Below are 14931 nucleotides of genomic sequence, written 5' to 3' on the forward strand. Positions count from 1 at the left end.
ATTCACTCCCACTCATACAAGTAGCCATAGGAACATTTTTCTATTTACAGATATGACGAGACACGCACGTGTGAGTGATGTATTCCATGAGGGGGTTTGGCATCACAGCAACTTTGTTTCCAGGGGAGGAATGCTAAAGAATGCGACACACACGTCTCCTGGAAATTCTGTAGAATACAACAAATCAGATGATGCCTTCAAAACTCCTGAAGTGTTTCCAATTTTGTATTACATATGCATCAGACGTTCAGCCAGCGGTCTGCAGGCATGACGTCTGAGGCTGAGACTAGCTTACCATAGTAAATCAGGGTAAGACAAAACACATTTTGGAAGAAGGATTAATAATGTATTGACTCATTATTTAAATTTTGTTAATTCTGAATTGAAAAAAGTTACATAGTGTACCTTTATATCAGGGATGACCAGGGCATGTTTTTTTTGTCAAACTCACCCCATAACTCCCTCTGAATGTTCAATGATATAATGCTAATAATTGAGTGAGTTAATAAAGCTTCTTTCCTAAAAAATGTAAAACAATGAGACCTTAATTACAATTTCTCACTAAATATATTTACATGACATACAATTTGCCATCAGTGCAATACATAGGAATGTTGCATAAATACCAAATGTTAAACTTTTTCCTCTGTAAACAAAAATAAATGAGATGACAGCGATCGATATGACTCTTCTTGTAAAGTAACACTTACCACATTCATACCAGATAAAACAACTTCACAGAAATCATCCTGAAAAACTCAGAACCCAGCCCATAAACACAATCAGATATGACTCAGCAATACTATAAACATGATTCATGTACAGTATGTAGCATGTGTACATAGTATATACTGATTTTCATACAGATCATGAATTGCTTTTGTATGAATATTTTCATGTAACTTTGGCAGTTTTTTCTTCTTTTGTTTTTGAATCAAAGTTGTTTCAAAAAATAAAAAAGATGATATCAAACAGTCAACAAATGTGATGTAAGCTTGCCTTTCAGAGCCCATGTTCACAGTGTTAATTCAGAAAGGCTGAAAGCCTATGGTAACAAAAAAAAGGAAGGAAACGCACAGGAACTAAACATATGAAACAAACGAAAATAACATCCCACCCCTCCTGCCTGGAGCGACAGCACTCAAGGTGGTTTTCATTGTTGTCAACGACTATAAAATTACAAACACGTATGAAGAGATTCGTAGCAGTCATCGCCATTTTAAAAAAATGGTCTCTTTTTAAAGTCGGCTCAAAATACAAAACGTTGGAGGGGAGAGGGTCCGAGCCGATGCCCACAGTCACTGCGAACACATGGGAGAGACGTCACCAAGAAAACGAGACATGCACCACCAGTGCTGTGTGAGAAAGGGTGAGTTACCAAAAATGCAAAAAAACAAAACAAACTACAAAAAATGGCGTGAGAATGAAAAGACGAACAAAACCGTTACACACTTAAAGAGAGGATGATATACACCGGACAAAAAGAATCGAGCAAATTTAGAAAGATACCAACTTCACCAATAATTCATGTGTTTGTTTTTTTGTCTTTTTTTTTAAACTCATCAGGTTTGGCACTTTATCTGAACAAATACAAGATCTGTTCACAAAGACTAATCGTCATACAAAACTGTATTCAACGTCTCTTGAACATAACTTTGTAGAATATAATATTTGATAGAGAGCATACGGTAGGTAAACACTTTTGTACGTACTTGTAGTTTAAAATGAACATTCCAACAGATGTTTTACACACATGCACAAAAACAAACACAACCATCTTGCATTGCGATATCCCTCCCGCTCTTTTTTTTTCTTTACGATACTTCCTCGGCTGACCGCGTGTCTGATTTGAGACGTACGAACTCTTTGGCCACTTCGTCGTTGGTCCTTTGCGAGAGTATTCTCATGATGGTCAGACCGGTATCGTCCATAGTTACGCTCCTGGCGAGCGGATAGCAAGCATTCAGGCTGCCCTTTTCGGCCAGTTCTCTGAGCTGCAGGACAGTCAAGCCGATGATTCGGTCCTCTCGGGCGAAGCAGTAGTCCTTCACAGAGATGTGAAGCTCGTAGGCCTCTGGGCCATGTTCGTTACTCAGCACGCTGGACGGAGAAGGTACAAGAAAACTTATATTAATACACCACAATGTATTATATTTAATTGTGATGATTATGGCCTGCAGCATATGAAACCCCCAAATTCAAAATGTAATATTGTGAAAAAGGTTTTTACAGCTGTAAACCATAATCATAAAAATGATAACACATAAAGGGTTGAAATATCTCACTTTGCATATTAGTTTCACCTTTTAGTTAAATTAATGAAAAACTAACTTTTGAACAATATTAATTTTTTTTTTCCGAGTTTCACCTGTAGTGTTTAGCATCTTGAGTAAAGAAAACAATGCAGTTCTTTATTTACCCTTGCAATGTTTCAACAGGAACACAGACAGTGTGTTTACACCGGGTCCAACTGTTATAGGGTGCAACAGCTAAAAGCCGTCCACACTGGACGCGACAAAATAACCGTTGCAAATCCATTTTTTGATAGTGTCAGAAATAGAGCGAGTATGTCATAAATAGAATCAGTTTATTGTGTGGGATATGTCATGTTCCATTGCACTGCAACCAATGTAAACAGAACCACTGATTATAATGGGTTTTATTGTATTCTGCCATGTTTGTGATGTGAAATATTTGCTGGTGCTTTTCGTTGCCAATTTTCAATTTCAAGTAAATAATCTTTCATTTGTAAAAATATTTTAATAGGGGTGGCATATTATTTCTTAAAGGTTTAAGGGGGTAGGTTTGAAAACCACTGCTTCATCTACGATAGAGACGACGTTGAGAAATGCGGGTTGACCGACGGTTTGATGATCCAATGGAATTACAAGGTTTAGTAATAAACTCTTTTTAATAATTTTTCATTGGTTAAGGGCGATAGTTGTGACCTAATGGTTAGTGAGTCAGACTGGTAACCTGAACGTTGTGGGTTCAATTTTTAAAACTGGAAGAAAAGGACTGAGGTGCCCTTGAGCAAGGCACCAAACCCCCAATCGCTCCCTGGGCACCACAGCAAAATAGCTGCCCACTGCTCCAAGTCTGTGTCCACAGTTTGCACTATGTGTGTGTGTGTGTGTGCACCAACTTGGATGGGCAGAGGACAAGTTCAGAGTATGGGTTACTATACTTGGCCTTCACATAAATATTTGCAAAACCCACAGACCATTATTTCGCCTCATTGTAATTGGGTCCCGGGAAGGGATGTGCGAGCATAAGCGAACATGCTTAGAATGCTTATGCATAAATCCGGCCCTGCACATAATGTATTTCCAAATGGAAGTCATTGCAAGCCATTGTAATGTGCTTACACACAGAACAAGACATTAAATCGAAATAAACATAAAAAGAAAAACTGTTTGGAAAAAATAACTTACTTACTTAAAGGACTTACTGTATAGGTAACACTTTTTTCATTCTTTAAGATTAGATAACTTCATTAGTTAAAATGAACTAACAATGAACAAAACTTCTACAGCATTTTGGTAATTCTGCAGAATGATAAATTGCAATTTGTATCTGTTAACATTAGTTAATGCACTCTGAACTATCATGAACAAACAATTAATAAAGGCATTTGTACTAACTAACATTAAGAAAGGATAATACATTGAGGGAAAATGTATTGCTGGTTGTTAGTTCATGTTAACTAATGTAGCTAACTAATGTTAACAATTGAGACCTTATTGTAAAGTGTTCTCCTGCCATCGGCATGACAAGTTGGTAAACTTGTAACTTTTGCATAATATGCTCAATAACTGTCACGGTGTGGGTTTTGTGTCTTGTTCTTGTCTCTCATGTGATTCCCTGTTTGTCAGGTGAGGCTGCCATGTGTCTTGTCAATTGTTAATTGTCTGATCATTGTTCACAGATGTTCCTTGTCTTGTAATAAGTCAGTGTATAAAAGCCATCATGTTTTCCCTGTGTCTTTTGTCGAGGATTGTATGTTTTCTAGTGTTGACTGTTTTCTGCCATGGTTCTTGTCTCATACCTTGTCCTTGTTTGCATTTGGGTCCTCACCAGCTTGCCTCCAGTGGATTGTTTCATAACAATAATACTGCCAAGTGGTTTTAGGACAAGTAGTAATAAAACTATAAATCAATAAACGTATATGATCAACAAAAATGCAAACTTCACATTTCAACTATCCAGAATGTCTTGCTTCAAAGACTTCCTTTATAAACGCATTACTGTTAATTCGATTTTTATTTGGGTGAGGAAAAATATTTGCGGCGTATTATTATATTAACTCTTAAGAAAAATGCTTCCCCACCATGGACGGAAATAAGCATCCAAACATTTTAACGATGAATGAAATGAACGGTAACCCATCCTATAACTGACCACTTTTGCTTTCAAATTCATGGCTGACTGTGAATACAGCCTCTCTACAATGAATAAGTAACCTTTGCATGGTACTTCATTTAAATCACTAGTTTTCAGAAAGTCTCAAATGACTAAAGATCAGCCAGCAAAAATAATAATAATAATAATAAATATAGCTGCAAGCAGCAATACCGAGGCCAAGCACAAAGAAGATGACAAGACATGCCAACATGTGGTAGACCAACTATAGCAAGGAGCAACTGAAGACATTTAAAGATGAATTTAGGCAAAATGGCTGAAAAATGTGATTAAATGGATTATCACTTTCGACCAATAGGTGGCGTGGTTACAAAATAGATGAACGATTAAAAATTGACGATTAAAAAACCTTCAGACCAGTGGCATTAAAATACGCAGATTTATTCAAAAGTTATAAGCATTATTAGAAATTTTGTTATAACTTTGACCAAAAGGTGGCGCTATCTTGAAATCTTTTGAGTACCTTCAGGGGATGGTGCTCATGGCACAAACTGAGTTTCGTAATGTTACATCAATGCATTCATTAAGTATAGCATGTTATGTTCTATTATAGCGCCACCAAGAGGCAAAATCTCACTTTTTTTCATGTGTCCTCAGAATGAGCCTATGCATTTGTGTGCCAAATTTGGTGAATATATCTCAATTCACTTTAGAGTTATAGACATTTATATGAAAAAACACTGACACGAAACAAATTACTGACACGTGACTTTGATTGAATTTTACTACACCTTACTATCAATATTTTTGCATTTGGGCATTAACATATAACCAGAGACCTATGTTTCCAAACTTTGATCGGACAAATGGTTTTGAAGATATCGGCAAATGTTTTTTAAGCACTAAATGACTGAGTTGCACAAACCATATGATGGAGCCTGGCAAGTCTGGTATTGTTGGACTCGGCAACGATTCAGGAACACAACGAGATGAGTCTCGTTAAAATATGTCAACCAGAGTCAGAATTATAAGCATTTGAAAATGTAATTTTACCACTAAGTGGCACTGTTTCAAAACTTCTCAGGTTCCTTCAGGGCATCGTACAGATGGACCCATAGTGAGTTTCGTAAAACAATTCATTCATGCGTTAAAAAATACAGCATTTTAACACATCACTCAAAATGGCCGACAGCCAAAATGGCCGATCTGGGAAAATTGGATATCAGTTGACTCGGTATGACGCCCTGAATCTAACAAGACTACGATTTATGATTTTTGGACAAACCGTTAAGAAGTTATGAGCACAAATAGCCATTTTTCATATCTCCGGACCAGTAGGTGGCACTACATGTAACCTCAGGTCATGCTTATGATGACATGGACCAAGTTTGGTCAGAATATGATAAAGCATTGCGGAGATACAGCCTTATGTCTGTTTTTGCAAGGGCTACATAAAATTAAATCGCGTGGTATTCAAGAACAGGGGTTCTCAACTCCAGTCCTCGCGACCCACTGCTCTGCATATTGTGTATGTCTCCCTCATTTAACACACCTGATTCAGATCCTCAGCTCATTATAGACTCTACGTCAATACTAACGAGCTGAGGATCTGAATCAGGTGTGTTAAATAAGAGAGACATACACAATATGCAGAGCAGTGGGTCGCGAGGACTGGAGTTGAGAACCCCTTTTCTAGAACGACTTGCAGCGTTTTTATGAATTTTATAACTTTTGGTCGGCACAATCTGGAGATGATCTGGTTCAATTTTGGTGAGAATCGGAGCAACGGCCTAGGAGGAGTTTGAAAAAGTAGCTTTTTCGGATAATTAAAAATGGCGGACAAATTGTCATCATGAACAGGGTTCAATCAAATCGGCTTGAGCCAAGGAATAAGACGACAAAGGAATTGTGATTCTAGGCATTATGGCTTAAAAGTTATTAGCATAAACATGAGTGAAATTTTGGACAGTTAGTGGCACAAGAGGGATTGAGTTGGAGACTCTAAATTTGCCGACTTTTCAGACTGTCCTGTCAGTGTACCAAATTTAATAACTTTCCTGCAAGTATGGGCTGCCATCAGCAGAAGAAGAAGAAGAAGAAGAATAGGTGCCTCCACACCATCAGTGTTTGGCCCCTAATAAGAACCGGAACAGATACAATAAGTGCCTCCCCACCTGTGATGCTTGGCCCCTAATAAGAACCAGTACAGATACAATAGGTGCCTCTGCATCTGCAATGCTTGGCCCGTAATAAGAACCGGAACAGATACAATAGGTGCCTCCGCACCTTCGGTGCTTGGCCCCTAATAAGAACCAGTAAAGATACAATAGGTGCCTCTGCACCTGCGATGCTTGGCCCCTAATAAGAATAGGAACAGATACAATAGGTGCCTCCACACCTGTGATGATTGGCCCCTAATAAGAACCGGAAAAGATACAATAGGTGCCTCCGCACCTGCGGTGCTTGGCCCTTAATAATGATATACAATACATTAATGTAAATGTCTTCTCTCCAGGCATGTCTTGGATCTGATGAGTCTGTAAAATACCCTTGACAGTAGTACACAGCAACCAGGTCAGCCTTTTTTATCAGCTTAATGTTTAGCATCTATCAGACACAGAAATCACACTGACAGAGTGAAAAGACCCACACAGGAGCTCTTTTATGATTCCACACAAAAACGGCTTAAGACTCCATTAGGCTAAAAGGCCCTTAACAACCAAAGGTTGGTTTGATTTCATTTTTTAATTTATTTATATTTTTTATTTATGTGCGCTTTAAGTGAGAGGTTAATTTAGAGTGTCTTTGAGTTTGTGCAGGGCTTCCATCATATTTTATGTCAGCTTTGAATGCCATTGAAACGCCAAATGCAGGTCTGTCTTTTGAGCCAACTGTTCTGGAAAGTCTTTCTTAATTATCTTTTCTTCCACAAGGGTATTTTAGACCTAAAAGGAGACTGTCAGAAGTAAATCTTCATGTGAATGGTTTATTTCTGTCCTGTTGTTCAAGTGCAGTTATGCAGCTTAAAGCCGACAAGTCAATGCCACTGGTGAAAAACCAGGAAGTAGATGAGACAGTTGCTGATGTATAATGCTCTATTTACAGTCAGACATGAATATTTATTTAACAAGAAAAAGGGACCCAATAAAAAGGAAGGTTACCAAGATAAAGTGAGAAGTATTCATCTGGTCCATGAGCACCATATAAAATACAACAGCTTTTATTAGGGTGCTTTCACACAGGCAGTTTAGTTTGAAAATGTGGAACTGTGTGAATGTGAAAGCAATTGCACATAGTGAGTGCAATCAAAATGGCAAATCTGTGGCTTGCAATCCGCTGTCTCCTCTGCAAACAGCAGAAAGCCACCTTAATGCGATAAACCCAAGTCTCTGCTGTGCATTCTGTTTATCATCCACCGTGCACGCTTGTGATTATGTAAGATGCAAATGCACTAGGGTTCGATAGTCAAGTGACTGTGAAACCCCACCAACGCCGCGGGAGACGCCAGGAACAATCACACTTGGACTGCAGCAAACGTCTCCAGTGTGAAAGTCCTCTTAGGATATTGAGTCTTACGTGATCTTTCAAAAGTACGATTCATTTATTTCTGTTAAAGTTCAGGACAAAAAGACTGAGTGAAAAATGTGATTACAGAGGGAATAGTAGTGATTACATATTGAACCATGACTTTATCCAATTACTAGCTAGGGTGTCATTTTCAGTAATATAACCCTATGGAATTGCCATCCAGCTCTTAAAAATTAGTTCTATGATGGTATCAGAAGGTACTACCATTGTACTTTGATGCATAACTGTTCAAAAGTTCAGGGTCAGTAAGAAAGAAGTACACTCTTAGTACATGTACTCTAAAATAAAGCAACAACAACAACATAAAAAGTTTAGTTTAGTTTCCATAAGAATGTTAAAGGTGAAGTATCTACGATTTTTATGTTAAAATACATTCACTTAACCCAGATTATTGTTTATTGTTCATTGACTAATCTCAGTCATTCATAGGTTTATCTCCCCCAAAGGTATGAACATTGAGCCCCTCAGGCACCACTAAAACCCTGAAAGTCGTCCACTCAGATCCGTCAATATCTTTCCAGCTCTACCTATTAGGGGTGGGGGAAAAATCGATTCTCGATGCATCGCGATGCGGACGTGGACGATCCTGAATCGATTCACAAATGTCAAAAAATCGATTTAAAAAAAAAATAAATGTATATGTATTTATAATAACGTAATATTGACGGAACGCGAAAGACGGAACTCTGAAGCGCGGAAGTGCAGTGGCCGGACCGTCTGTGGCGTGCACATAACAGAGATGAGATGGCACGCGAGATCCAAACACCTTCCTTGTTAGGTTAAAAGCTGACGTGTGGAAATATTTTGGCTTCTGAAGTTGAAGGGGAAAAGGAGCCGCACTAGTTGTACGCTTTGTGGAATAAAACCAACGACGGAAACACGACAAATATGATAAGCCATATGACACCTTTCCAGCCAGAGGAGGAAAAACACTCGGCTGCACCAGTCGTTATATTATTTATTTACTACAAGTATGCTCCTAGTTCAGGCACACATTTATTTTCCTGGTCGTTCTTTGTAATGTTAATAAAACATATTGTACATTAATTCTTTATGGGTCATTACTTTGTACTTTTAAAGCAAATTATTTATAGTCACACACAAAAGATTCAGATAATCAATTTGTAACATTATAAATGTCTTATACTTTAACTTTGATCAACTTAATTTATCTTTGATGAATAAAAGTATAGATTTCTTTTTTCTTTTGCCCAAAAAATTAAATAAAAATTCTTACCGACTCCAAACATTTGAACGGTATTGTTTAATGTTACAAAAGCTTTCTATTTCAGATAAATGCTGTTCTTTTGAATTTCTGGGTGATTCTCTGAATCGGGTGCCCTTCAAGTCCCCCAAACTTGCTTCAAATATTTTCAATTGAAGGAAATCACAAAATACATTTTAATGCTGTCAATTAATAGAACCAGGTGCATTTGCATTAATGCAACACAATTGCTTTTGAAAAAAATTTAAAGTTAAGAAATTTAAAGATAATGAGTTGCCTAAGTAGTAGACAACAAGCATGTTTGCATGTCCTCACTAACCATCATTATATTTTCAATGAATATCAAACAAATAAAAAGTGCAATTAATACCAAAATGTTGCTGCTGCTAATATAATCATATGTTGGTCTAGTGTATTTTCGTTTACTGTTGTGAAATGGAAAAATCAATAATCGGTAATCGAGAATCGTTAATAATCGAAAATCGACTGTAATCGAATCGGGACTTCAATAATCGTAATCGAATCGAATCGGGAAATCAGACAGATTAACCACCCCTACTACCTATAGCATATGAGTTTGGGGTGTGGCTACTGTAGCAGGCAGGTGGAGCCAAAGAATGATTAGCATCTATGGGATCGTGACTGACACATAACATGGGAAAAGACAATTCAGCTTCGATTACAGACGCGCAAGCCAAAATTCAGTACATTTAAAAAGATTAAAGTGATAGTTCACCTAAAAAATTAAAATTAGCACATGATTTACTAACCCTCAAGACATCATAGGTGTATATGACATTCTAGCATTCTAGGATCTAGCTAGTTATTTTACTTTATAAAGTTTTATATATCGATATTTTTTTTTACAAAAACACATCACTTCACTTCAGAAAACCTTTATTAACCTCCCGGAGCCGATAATATTAGTGATACTGGCTTTCATTCATTAAAAAGATGCCATTTAATCTGTAATACTTAATAAATAAATGGTGCCATTGAAGATCAGTCGTCGTAGTCAACACCCCCCCCCCCCCTCCAAAAAAAAAAAAGTTCAGGCTCAGGAATTTTTACTTTAACCTCTGGCACAAGGTCTCTGTGTTCGCAAACCTGCTCTCGAGAGTGTGCCAGGATCAGCCAATCCTCGAGATAATTCAGGATGCGAACCCCGTGTTCGCGCAGGGGAACAAGGGCCACCTCGACAATCTTCGTAAAGACGCGAGGAGACAGAGCTAACCCGAATGGGAGGACCGTTTACTGATATGCCTGTTCCTCGAAAGCAAACCGAAGCAACGGTCTGTGTCGAGGCAAGATGGAGACATGAAAGTACACGTCCTTCAGGTCTATCGCTGAAAACCAATCCTGAGGCCGAACGCACTCGAAAATGCGTTTGGCCGTGAGCATTTTGAACGGCAGTTGGTGAAGAGTACGGTTCAAAACGCGAAGATCTAGGATCGGTCGTAACCCACCGGTCTTCTTGGGGACAATGAAGTAGGGACTGTAAAACCCCGACCTCATCTCGGCTGGAGGGACACGATTGCACCCTTCGCCAGCAGGGCCGCAATCTCCCCTCTCATGACCGGGGCATTGCCACCGACCACCGTGAAGCGAACTCCCCGGAAACGGGGAGGAGAACATGCGAACTGAATCACATAGCCGAGTCTGATCGTTCTGGCGACCCAGCGGGATAGGCCGGGGAGCTCTAACCAAGCTAGACGCACGGGAGTTACCCCCTACGGGTGCACAGTCGAGCTCTGCTCCCCGACAGAGGAGACCAGGGAAGGACCAGCGTTCCACGGGGGTCTGTTCTGCCGGGGGTCTGGCGTCCGGGGACGACACACGCTCCCTTCCACTCTCTCAGAGACAGAGGGGAATGAGTGCAGCGATGCACGGGGACGTCGTGCACACTCATGCCAGTCTGTGTGCTCAGTGATGGTGTCAAGTCTTTCTTTAACCAACTCAGGGTGCTGCCCACCCATGGGTGAGCAGCGGGGAGCTGAGAACAAAAGATTCTCCCCCGGCCCTCCACCGGGGTAAGGAGGGGGCCTGCTACCACCTCCTGGGAAAAACTTGATGCCATCACTGAGCAGCCCGTCTCAGGGACGGCGCTTTGCCTGGTGTTTAGCGGGGCGCAGAGCCTGAGGGGGCTGTGACGCTCTCCTGCGGCCTCCTCCACGACGCAGGCCGGGTGAAGGCTGCTGCTGTGGCTGTGTGGGAGGGAGGGGAGCCGCAGGGGGGCGTCCTCGGCGGCGATCAGGCTGGGGCGTCTGAACCGACGGCTGGGTGGAGGCAGCAGCTGGCCGTCGGGGCAGGATGTGTTTAATCACCTCAGTCTGCTTCTGGGCGGTCGAGAACTGCTGGGCGAAGTCCTCAACCGCACCACCGAAAAGGCAAGCCTGGGAGAGGGGGGCGTCAAGCAGACGAGTCCGCTCGGCGTCCTGCACATCTGCCAGGTTGAGCCAAAGATGACGTTCCTGGACCACGCTAGTGGCCATCACCTGACCCAGGGAGCGAGTGGCCACCTTAGTCGCCGGGAGAGCGAGGTCAGTGGCAGCACGCAGTTCGTTAAAAGCCCCTGAGTCAGTCCCACCCTCGTGCATATCCCTGAGCAGCTTTGCTTGAAATACCTGCAAGGTGCTCATGGCGTGCAGGGCAGCGGCCACCTGTCCCGCAGCTCTATAAGATCTTGCCGCCATTGACGACGAGATCCTACAGGCTTTGGAGGGGTGCTTAGGAATACCCCGAGAGGACGCGCTCTGAGGACACAGTTGCATCGCAACAGAGCGCTCCACCGGGGGAACCCCAGCATACCCACGGGCAGCCGCGCCGTTGAGGGGAGGAAAGGCAGGGTGACTGACGAGCGCTCACGGGAGGTCAAAGGAGCCTTCCAAGTCTTCGTCAGTTCCCCATGCAGTTCGGGAAAGAATGGGATTGGGGTCGGCTGTGGCCGTGAGGCTGCAGCCTTGCCCAAAAACCAATCATCCATCCGTGAGCGATCGGGACAGGGCGGAAGGTTCCACTCTAGCCCAATGCTCACGGCGGCCCGAGACAGCATGGCCATCATCTCAGGATCAGACATGGGCAAAGCTGGCACTCCCCGAGGAGTCTAGCCCATCTTGTGATGCCGCGATCGACATCGCATTATCCTCCGGAGCACCGAACGACACAGACGGTACCTGCGAAGAGGCACTCGTCTGAATTGCCACTTTAGTTAAAAATTATTTATCGGGAGCATTTATGCTCATTATGTGGACGTTTCTAATCTCTTCAACTGAATTTCTGAGATTAAGAATTATGGGTGTCTATACATTTTTTGTTTAAATAGTTCTAAAACTTAAGTCAACCCCCTTGGCTCTCCCCAACAACTGTGTAATGCTGGCTCAATAGCTTCCCCTGTGTTTGTAAGTGTTTCCTTAAAGGCAGGACAGGCAGTTTGTTTCTAAAACACTTTTTTTTCAAGAACTGTCTTTATATACCAATTCATATCTAAAATGAGAAGCAGAATCAATCGAATGTCTGTAGTCATCTCAGGGCTGCAATAAACACAGCTACTCTTTCCATTTGGAATGAATGAAATGATTGTCTGGGCGACTGTCACTCTTCCTCGCTACCAAGGCTACCACCCCTGCTGCTGCAGGAGCTGCCCATATGCGTGCACTCGGTTGACTTGCTCATTTCAAAAGAAGAGAGGCACGTACCGGCCGGAAGCTTGAAAGTCTCACAATTATGTCAGAGAAAGAGCAGTCAAATTTCCACCTGTACCTGCATATGAAGAGTTCAGATGCAAAACCCTCTAAATGCCATTTGAAAATTTTCTTCTTTAATGATGATTTTTATTAAACTTGTATATTTAAGTTCAGTAATTTCAGTTAAATAACAATTAATAGGTAATTATCATTGACATTTAAGTGAAATTACTGAACTTAAATATACAAGCTTGATAAAAATGATCATTCTAGAAGAAAATTTCAAATGGCACTTAGAGGCTTTTGCATCTGAACTCTTCATATACAGTCAGGGCAGGCAAACAAGACACAAAAAGGTGATGTCACTCCATCACGCGTTCATGTGTTTTGGGGACGTAGCTTTGGAAGGAGCCAAGAAGTGAGGGGGTGGGAGCAGTTTTCCGCTAGTTTCTCAAACGTACCTACTCTTTAAGTTACAAATAAAAATAAAAATTGAGTCGTCTTTGATGCCAGCCTGTCATTTGAGTCTATTGTGCAGAACACTGTTAAGACCTTCATTGAATAATAAGAAATGTTTCTTGAGCAGCAAATCAGCATATTAGAATGATTTCTGAAGAATAGTGACACTGAAGACTGGAGTAAGGATGCTGAAATACATCAGAAATAAATTACATTTTTAAATATATTCAAAGAGAAAACATTTATTTTAAATTGTAATAATATTTCACAATATTACTGTTCTACTCTATTTTTGATCAAATAAATTCATTGTTGATGAGCATAAGAGACTTCTTTAATAAAACATTTTTAAAATCTTACTGACCCCAAACTTTGGAACAGAAGTGTATGTGATACTGAACATGAGCAGCACTTACAAAAAATAAATAAAAAAGCATGACATTTCCATGGTTCTGTCTCCATAAACATCATACTTTTATATATTTTTTTGTAAACACCAACTGTTATGAGTATAAACTATGGAAAGGTTCTAATCCTGTATTAAATGAATACTCACTACTGGAATGTTTCATTGAATTTTGGAGACCAGTTGTTATTCTTGGTTTTGGTGCTAAACTTGCGTTTCTTGTCCGCCAGGTGTGGGCCGATGGCGTTAATCTCCACGAAGGGGCGAAACATGGCATTGGTCTGCCAGTTGATATTGTTCACACCCACAACTGCAGAGAAGAAGTGGATGGTCTCGAGTTAGATCATCAAACACTACTCTGGTAAGACAGACATTGAAGTCACCATAAAATCAAAATGGACAATTCTTCTTCTTCTTTTTTTTTATGGAATAGGAATATTGTAGTATTTATTACAAATGACACATCTGTGGACATCATTATTTTTAAAGTCAGAGAGTTAAAGAGAAACATGCCAATTCGATTCATTTAGACCTCAGAGTTTCTTAATCATAAATTAATCGCTGTGTGTGTGTGTGTTACCTTTGACGCTGACTTTGTGCTCTCCAGTACCGGGGTGTGAGATCAGGTCCACCTGGATGGCGACCTCCCCGTTGGATGCAGTCGTGGACTGACCTGGAATCAATGTTGAGTCACATGAACTTCATACTGTATGTCACATAAGAGCAAGCGCAACACACTGATCCACACACCAATATACAATAAAACCATAGAAATCAGTAGTCAATTATTGTGATCCAAATTAATTATTATGTAAGTGTAACATATCAATAGGGATTCAGTACAATAAACATTCAAAACATTTTTTTTCAGAAAGTGTTTGTTTTATTTCTCATATCTTTGTAGATAACTGGTATCACTCCCAGACAGGTTTGTTCAGTAGTTTTCCAGATACTTGCCAGAAGGTGAATGGAAAACCTACTTAAGAGGTTGTTCCACATCATTAAGCAAGTCACAGTTCTGAAGCAATATGGGGAGGAAGAAAGATCTTTTTGAATATGAAAAGCATGCAAAGTCTTGCAAAAGACATGAAAACAACTGATATTTTGCGAAAACTGAATAGAGATTATCAAACTGTCAAAAGATTTATTAATTATTTACAGAACAGAAGAACTCAAGAACAGTGAAGAACTGAAGAACAGTCAAACAC

The 14931-nt window shown here is 40.4% G+C and overlaps 1 protein-coding gene across 3 annotated transcripts in view; it reads right to left on the reverse strand.

Moving 5' to 3' along the window:
• Positions 1-548: 548 nt before the first annotated feature.
• The window catches only part of unc13c (unc-13 homolog C (C. elegans)), a 343459-nt gene continuing 329076 nt past the window's right edge, over positions 549-14931 (reverse strand). For all 3 annotated transcript variants that reach the window (XM_089135438.1, XM_089135436.1, XM_089135437.1), the window contains 3 exons: positions 14304-14396; positions 13874-14033; positions 549-2100 (listed from right to left, as the gene is read on the reverse strand). In XM_089135438.1, coding sequence (XP_088991564.1) covers positions 1815-2100; positions 13874-14033; positions 14304-14396 — 539 coding nt within the window. In that variant the 3' untranslated portion in view covers positions 549-1814. The remainder of the gene's footprint in view (positions 2101-13873; positions 14034-14303; positions 14397-14931) is intronic.

This window comes from Pimephales promelas, chromosome 10, assembly GCF_988280905.1.
Source record: "Pimephales promelas chromosome 10, fPimPro1.hap1.1, whole genome shotgun sequence".
NCBI lineage: Eukaryota > Metazoa > Chordata > Actinopteri > Cypriniformes > Leuciscidae > Pimephales > Pimephales promelas.